The sequence below is a fragment of the Dermochelys coriacea genome, chromosome 10, assembly GCF_009764565.3.
Source record: "Dermochelys coriacea isolate rDerCor1 chromosome 10, rDerCor1.pri.v4, whole genome shotgun sequence".
In the NCBI taxonomy this organism is placed as follows: Eukaryota; Metazoa; Chordata; order Testudines; family Dermochelyidae; genus Dermochelys; species Dermochelys coriacea.
This window is the reverse complement of record NC_050077.1, coordinates 13052387-13060976: the sequence shown is the minus strand read 5'-3', so window position 1 is coordinate 13060976 and position 8590 is coordinate 13052387. Positions and strand designations below refer to the sequence as shown.

Below are 8590 nucleotides of genomic sequence, written 5' to 3'. Positions count from 1 at the left end.
TATGAGCACAGCTTGACCTTTGTAGTACATCCTGAAGATGATTTAGATTTCAAAGTACAGGACAAGTGAGTTCTAGAGAGGAGTTACACCTCTGCTAAGCAGCATCCCGTAGGGAGTCCCTCAAACCATCCATGGCAGGATGTCTGACTTAGTAACTTCACAGGTGGAGTTAAAACTACACCTGACAGCTAATACAGATGAATCAGGTGACATGTTCACACTATAAACTGCTTAGTCACTAGAGCTTGTTTCCAACTGGATTTCAGATGTATATTGCAATAGTCAAGGTTGGAGGTGTGGTATTAGTTGTTACTTTAGTGTATCTTTTTGCTATAGCCATATAGAGGTTTCCTTGCGGTTTGGTTTTACAAGGAGAAAATGCTAGCTATTTTATTAGGACTGAGATATTCCAAATACACAGAACACATTACTGTCCTTTACAAAAGGAAGCAGCAGTTTATTGGAAGTTGAGAGATTAGATAAAATTATTTTATTTGTACTGTAGAAAAATAGGTATGAGCTTTAGGTAATACATTTACATTAGGTTAAAGGAGAATTTAATCCAGCCATTAGGACTGCCTCAGATCATCAGCACCTGAAAGAAAAAAAAATACAGATTAAATTACAGATTTAGGCTAGAGTCCTGCAGTGATCAACCCTAACCAGGAAGGTTTGAATAATTATTTGAGTGTTGAAAGAGTCTGATGGCTGAATTAATGACATTAGTCACCCAATAATGAGTTCTTACATCTTGACCATGTCAAGTGCTGGACTGATTCAGCTACTAGGTCACTGTAATAAGTAGCAATTTGACTGTACATTTTACACACTATGCAAAGATTAATTGCCAGTGACAAAACAGCCATGTCTTGGACTGTTATGTCCCTCCTATACACTCCTGGCATTGCTCAAATGTCAGCTATAATAAAGTTTTAGGAAGGAGTGCCAATGGCAGTTTTACATTCTGTAGATACAAGGCTCTGTTTTAGGTCACCTGTTTTGCTAATCTCATAACCACACTTCAGTTTATACCTGTTGTACAGAAGATAGTTAGAGGACATCTTGTTTGATCCTGAAGTTTGATTCAGATACTCTCATTATAGCTGCATATCTACAAGGAAATAGAACCATGCTGAACATCACACATCCATCCACTTCCAGATTCGTGCAGAACTGGACACCCAACTGCTCTAGAATCCTATTGCATGGAGCAAGGAAGGTAGCTGTGCCTAGAAGAGATGTTACTCCATTAGAAAGGCTCAAGTTTATACTCTGTTTCCTACAGTAACACTAAATGCATCCGATGAAGTGAGCTGTAGCTCACGAAAGCTTATGCTCTAATAAATTTGTTAGTCTCTAAGGTGCCACAAGTACTCCTTTTCTTTTTACTGATACTAAGGGAATTGGTGCCTTAGAGAAGTCAGAAATTCAGCAGAAGGTAGTCATCCCTTTCCTTCAAAAATGTGTTCTCAAATTGCTCACAAAATTTAGTCCAACAAGGGCTTTAGGAGCCAAATACTTCAGTGAGATAGCTGACCAACTGTGAACTCGTTTAGCTGCAAGTTGCAGAGATAATGGTATGGTCTCCCCTTGCTCAGGCAATTACTTTCCTACCTCAGCCTGTGTTTCCTGTACTATGAAATTTAACATCCTTACCCTGCTTTGGAGATAGGGCGACCTCCCACTTTGCAGTCATGATCCAGAGGATGCCGATGTTTTATACAGAAGTTTCCATGGCATTGGTTACAAACAAGCTTCATCATCTCTTTCCTTTTGCAACCTTCTTTTAAGCACTTGTTTGTGAAAATCTAAAAAGGTAGTCCAGGACAGTTGTTTTAGTTCAAGCAGCAAATACTTCACACATTACTGGCAAAATTAAAATTAATTTTCTAATTGGACCAAGATGGCATCCAGGCCTCTAAATTAGATTTACCTGAAATTTAGAGAGCAGTTTGAGGGGAAAAGATTTAACTCTGTTCTAACTCCTTGAATTCAATATTCTATACTGCTTACTGGGCAAAATATAGCCATAGTGCAGAGCAAGAGTGAGTTTCTGGTCTTGGCAATAGTACTAATCGGCACTTGCTGAAGTCAGGGGTACTAACTGTTTGGGTACTGAAAGCCTTTAGTTTGGTCACCAGTTCAAACCCAGTTGGTCAGGAAAGGCCGATGAACACACTGAATCACCGTTTACTGGTCCGCAGGATAAATTGTTCTCTACCCACTAATTGAACTACTGCTCATATCTTGATGAGTACAGTCATGCAAAGAATTAAAGTGAGTTTGGGGGATCTCTTCTAGGAGTCTTCCAGAGGAAGTGAGCTTGCATTGCTGCTGCCTCTATCATACTGTTATGCAGTTAGGCAGCTTGTCTCTATAAGCATCAGTTTAGATTTCAAAGGGAGTTTGCTTACCCTCTGTTTCTGCTGAGTAGGATCATATTTGCAGTCCCTGTCCATGTGTGCTCCAACTACAATGTCTGGCATCTCTCCTCTTCTCACTGGGATGGGAGTGTTACATAAAGGACATACTGGAACCTGTATGTCCTGAAGACAGTGAAGTTATCAGATTAGAAATGGGACTGAAAGCAAGACCCAACTCAGATTTCCGTCCCTTTCCTTTGAAGAGAGAGAAAAATATTCTGAACCAAGTGACATTCCATTCCTATACCAAGTTCTCTTCAGAACTTCCAGCACATCCACTTCAGCAGTGCTGGATTCTGCATTTCCAGTTACTACAGGAAGTCCATGTCAACATCATTGTAGTTTGTGCTAGCCAGCTACAAGCAAGTCCCATCTAGTTTGCTTTTAGATCATGTAGTTTTCAAATCTTGAATACACTTTCCTTGTTGATTTGCTTTCTTCCCTAGCCCCAATTGTGCTAGTTCTTTTGTTGAGTTTCCAGGTATGGTGTACAACTATGGTTCTAGAACCACAAGCAACTGAACAAGAGATACAGGTGACAAGAGTTTGAAGACTGCTGCACAACTACATTAGATGACTTGTCAAGTCAGATTCTGGACCTAGATAAGCTGAAGTGTTTATTTCAAATAAGGGTGTACTTATTCTGGCCAGTAATTCTGTATTGCTAGAACACACATTTGAGAACCATCTTGATAACCCAAATTCCACTTCTCATACTGACCCATATTCTAGCCCAATGTTATTGCTAATCAGACTTTTTCCATCCATCAAGTATTCAGTCATTTGCTTCTCTGTAGTTTCATGTTCACTGCCATATTCTTTTATCAAGTTAAGATTTGGAGAAACTTTACTGAACTCTCAACTGATAGCCACTGCATTGCTGAAGATGTATGGCACGGTCTCTGCACTCTTTATGGGACCCCAATTTAAGTGCAGGATGCAATCAGGTTTGCTACAGCTTAGAGAAATTTACTATTTGAACTTTTCATTTCAGTTGTAAACTAAACAAGTCTACTGCAAGCAGAATATCCAGCAAAGCAAACTCCTATTCAGGTTTCAAAGTTGGCTTTCATCACAGCTAGAGAATTCCTTAAGTGCAAGCATTTGGAATTACTGTTAGACACTTACCTTCTTATATGAAGAGGTACATTTGTGTTTGTCATAAGTGATGTGATCTTTACAGAAAACTTCCTTACATGCATCACATTTTAAAGGAAGGAAATCTGTAAGAAAAACATATGCCTGCAAGTCCTAAATATGGAAGACATACATTTATCTTTTGAAGTGTTACTAAACAGTCATTGTGAGTAATTTCCTCATGCATTAAGTAGGCAACATGAAAGCAGGTGTCTGGTTACTCAGAATCCAGGACACCTTTACATGGAACTAGTTTAGGCCATTCTAAGATGTATATTTTAGTGAGCAAGAGTGAGAAGACACGCATCTCTCAATTTAGAAGTGCTAGGGTAGCCTCACTTCTGCCTTTTAATCCAGAAGTTACTTGCAAGACATGCTAAACCATCAATACAATGAGACAAACTGCCCTGGGTCCTTGCTCAACAGCAGCTGCTAATAGTTCTGGGGGCATATTAGTCAGTAGCACCAAGTACTCTCCTAGGCCTAAAGTCACAGCAGATTTGCTTTAGCTCACTTTATTATACCCAAACATAGAAGTCTCCCAGCTGTTAAGAGTGAATAGCTGAGACAGCTTCTAGTTGCTTAAGCATCTAAAACTATTCTTGGGATATCCTCATAATTAATAGCTGATTTATACATAGTAACAGGAGACAATGCATTACAACAAGGAATCGAGATATTTTGACAGGCATACTGTCTACCCGTCTTGTCAGAATCCACAGCCTCAGGTGCTTCTCTGGATTCTAGGGTTTCACTGATGGTTGGAGGTTTATTTCAGTTCTGGCTATAAATCAAGACATCTCAGATGCAGATTGCCAGATATCAGCAATAGTTTAGTGTAGGACAGTTTGTACAGAGTAGAACTACTTGGAGAAGAGAGGCACTAAAGCAAGATCTGTACTGCTCTATCAGCTCATTCCAAGTCTTGTCCAAAAGAAAGACTCTTCCTGTACTACTAGTATAGGGATCAGAGGTGACAAATTTAACAGTCCTCAGATATAGGTTTCAGAGTAGCAGCCAAGTTAGCCTGTATTTGCAAAAAGAAAAGGAGTACTTGTGGCACCTTGGGATAGACAGGCTTTTCTGATCTCAAGTTTCTCTGCTTTGGGACAGTGTTGCAGTATTTGGTTCAGGTTGTTCCCAAGGAGGTACTGGGAGTATTAGTTTGTGGGTAAGCAACATTAGTATTGCATACCTTGTTTAGCTAAGCAAGTATTCTCAGAGTACTGATGGGTATATTTTACTAGGACAAGAAGATAGTCTAGTCACACTTCTCTGGTCCTGGCAGAGACAACAAATTCACTACACTCCTGTTCTCTAAATTAGGAGTCTCCAACTCATAACTCAAGTCAGGTTCCCCAGGGAGGATCTGAGGCACACAGCCCTTTGGCATTTATGGGTTCAGCTGATCTTATGTCAGTGCACCACTGCTAGCCAGAACCAGACCTGGCCTTTCATTCAGTAGAATCACCTCAACTTCTGGAGTATCCCTTGTCTCTGACAGTTAATTTGATTCATGAAAAGCTACCAACAGGACTAGAGCAGATAACAGAATGTAGTAAACTAACTATCCCAGTAGCCACAGTCAAAGTGCTTCTTACCCAGCTGTTTGCAAGTTTTTTCTGAACAATGCTTGCCCAAGTCCAGCAACTCCATCAGATGCTTCAAGCTCGTTGACCAGTCACCTTCAAAAGTGAAGTTGGGGGGGGGGAGGGGGGTTAGTTTATTGCAGTATCAATTAAAAAAAAGACAGATGCACTCACCCCCCCCCTCCCCCCGGTAATCAAAGCATTTTGTAGGAGCGATCTTTAGATTGGGCCAGAGGAAGGGATCAGCCAGCGCTAGCTCTGAAAACAATGGGGGGAGCCACCAGGGGGGAAGACCAAGACACCATCTCCGCCTCCGGCGAGCGGGGGAGAAACCCGCCGGACCGCACCGCACCGCACCGCACCGCACCGCACCGCACCGCACCGCACCGCACCGCACCGCACCGCACCGCACCGCACCGCACCGCACCGCACCGCACCGCACCGCACCGCACCGCACCTCTGCTCCCACGCCGCGGCGTAGCCACAACCAGCCTCCCCCTCGCCGGGCCTTTTATCCCTCAGCCCGCCCGCTGAGTCACGCTCCGCCCGGCCAATCCCGTCTTGGCCGAGAGTCACGCCTGGCGCGTGCGGTTCATGATGACATCGGCACCCCGGACCAATCACGGTTCGCCGTTGGCGCGTTCTAAAGCGCTGAGTCAGCACACGGCCAATCAGTGGCCTTCAACTGTGCTGAGTCAGGGGGCGGTGGGGCCTTGCGGGGCTCCCGAGGGGGGGGGGACGATGACGGTGCGGGACTGTGTGTTCTAGAAGAGCCTGGACTAGACAACGCCCCAGCACCCCAAGGCGGGTATCGGGCAGGGGCAGGTGCCCCGCAGGCCATGGGGGAGTAGATCCGGGTCCCCAGGGCGCGTGGGGCGGGTATGGGGTGAGGCAGGATCCCCACAGCTCATGGTGGAGGACATCAGGATCCCTGCTGCGCTGGGGTGGGTAGCGGGTAGGGGCAGGAGCCCCACAGCCCTTGGAGGAGTAGATCAGGGTCCCCACAGTGCTGGGGTGGGTATCAGGTAGGGGCAGGATCCTCACAAGCCCTGAGAAGGATTAGATAGGAGCAAAAAAGAAGAGGAGGACTTGTGGCACCTTAGAGACTAACACATTTATTTGAGCATAAGTTTTCGTGAGCTACAGCTCACTTCACCAAATGCATCCGATGAAGTGAGCTGTAGCTCACGAAAGCTTATGCTCAAATAAATGTGTTAGTCTCTAAGGTGCCACAAGTACTCCTTTTCTTTTTTGCGAATACAGACTAACACGGCTGCTACTCTGAAACCTGTTATTAGATAGGAGCAGAGTCCTCTCAGCCCATTGGGGAGTAGATCAATGAAGGGTGGGTACAAGCAAGAGTGAAGGCCTGGAATCTAGGAAGCCCTAAATACTAGTCTTTAATAAAACAAAAATCATGCTATCTTCTTTTTTTCTATTCTTTGCTGTTTGCTCACCATTTAGCACTGCTGTAGAGGTCTAAACATCGTGTTCTGTAGCAAGGCAGGGGACACAAGGCAAACTCCATGTAGTGTCAGGAGATAGGCAACATCCATGCTGTGCAGACAGGAGCTTAGCTATTTGTCCTTTAGTATTTGTATATAGCTCCAAATGTACCTAAACATAATGCTGTACCACACTGGAATGCAGAATGTTGCCTGTCTGAAACAATGGTCATCTAACATAAGGGTTCATCCAAGAGACCTACTGAGTGGCCTACGTGGGACTCAATTTATCTGCCCCTAACTATGTAGGTGTGACATAATCTTCCTAAAAAGAAAAGGAGTACTTGTGGCACCTTAGAGACTAACAAATTTATTAGAGCATAAGCTTTCGTGAGCTACAGCTCACTTCATCGGATGCATTCTTCCTAGGGTTTGTGCTTGCAATTCTCAATAATTGAGGCATTCCAACCAAGACTTAGGGCTTGTCTACACTGGCAAGTTTCCGTGCAGTAGAAGCAGCTTTTTGCGCTCAAACTGCAGACGTGTACATACTGCCAAGCCAGTTTGTGTGCAGAAACTCCTCAGCTGCAGCGCTGCAAAAAAACCCACCCCAACGAGAGTTGTAAGGCTATTTGCACAGAGGCTCCAGCGCTCTGTTGCCAGTGACGACACTTGATTGCTTTCTGCACTGTAATTGACCTCTGAAGCTGTCCCATAATGCCTCACGTGGCCGCTCTGCTCATTGTTTTGAACTTGGGTGCCCTGGAGACATTTGCCCCTCCCCTTTCAAAGCACTGTTTCTGACAGCTGTTGGGTGCTGTGCTGATCTGCTCCTGGACAAAAAGCAAACCATTAATGTGGAATTCTTGTGCTGTTGAACACAGAGGCGGGTGTCTGTGTCTGAGAGAGAGAGACATTGCTATGCAGAGCCCAGGGAGGGAGGTGGGGGCTGATGTCAGGGTTTCCCCCTTCCCCAGCCTCAGGACTGGTTGCTTCCTGTCGCTGTCTGAAGTTACAAGACAGCATGCTGACACACTCTGTCCCCCAAAACACGCTGTCTCTCTCCCCCGCTCCACACACACACACACACACAGACTCTCCCTCCCCACTTCAGTTGAAAAGTAGCTGACAATGTAGGAGGATGCCCATAGAACAATGGGATTGGGAAACCTGCATCATGTGACATTGTGCCTACCCCATGAGGCATTGCAAACCCTTCCCAAAGCACTCTGTGGCCAGTTGCACAGTGGGATAGCTACCGCAGTGCATTGCTCTCTTTGCCTGTTGCAAGAGCTGGTAATGTGGGTGTGCTCCAGTGTCACAAGGAGCACAGTGTGGACACGCAACAGTGGTTTAATTCCAGCGGTTTAAAAATAGTGGTATAACTTGTGGTGCAGAAATTTGCCAGTGTAGGCATACCCTTATATTGCTACACCATCCATTTAGATGGCAATATTCAACCCAAAGGATCTGACAGCTCTAAAGTAAACCAATTTCACACACCCAGGTAGAGGCAGTGTTCTTTAGCAGTGAGGACAGAATGCTGACTGGGCTTCTATTTCCAGCTCTATCTGCTAACTCCCTTTCTGGCTCTGGGCAAGTCTTCTGTATCAAAATTTTCAACAGAGACCTCTGTTTTTGGATGCCCAACTGAACATAAAAACAGCCATACTGGGTCAGACCAATGGTCCATATAGCCCAGTATCCTGTTTTCTAACAGTGGCCACTGCTAGGTGCTTCAGAGGGAATGAACAGAGCAGGTAATCATCAAGTGATCCATCCCGTGTCACTCATTACCAGCTTATGGTGAACAGAGGCAAGGGACACTTGAGAGCATGGTTTTGTAAGTTAATAAAAGCTGTGAGTGCTCAAGTTGGACACCCACCCAAAAACTGTAGGCACCCAAAACTCAAGATCTACTTTTGAAATGTCTGGTCTTTCCCTCCTAGTACCTTACTTTCCTTCTCATTCAAGCATGGATAATAATACTTATCTT

The 8590-nt window shown here is 44.6% G+C and overlaps 1 protein-coding gene across 3 annotated transcripts; it reads right to left on the bottom strand.

Annotated features, from left to right (window-relative positions):
- Positions 1–475: 475 nt before the first annotated feature.
- ZFAND2A (zinc finger AN1-type containing 2A) lies at positions 476–5630 on the bottom strand. 3 transcript variants are annotated; one of them, XR_005295441.2, is made up of 7 exons: positions 5607–5630; positions 5162–5245; positions 3552–3646; positions 2415–2546; positions 1657–1808; positions 1033–1229; positions 476–595 (listed from the first exon to the last, which is right to left on the bottom strand). XR_005295441.2 is itself a non-coding variant. In XM_038420557.2 (6 exons), the coding sequence occupies exons 2-6, from the start codon at positions 5214–5216 to the stop codon at positions 1051–1053; spliced, it is 495 nt and encodes a 164-aa protein (XP_038276485.1). In that variant the 5' UTR covers positions 5217–5245; positions 5607–5630; the 3' UTR covers positions 724–1050. The 3 variants fall into 3 exon arrangements, 2 of the variants coding, with proteins under 2 accessions (XP_038276485.1, XP_038276487.1); XM_038420557.2 differs by lacking the exon at positions 476–595 and having other exon boundaries at positions 724–1111; XM_038420559.2 differs by lacking the exons at positions 476–595; positions 1033–1229 and having other exon boundaries at positions 1653–1808.
- Between the last annotated feature and the right edge of the window lie 2960 nt (positions 5631–8590).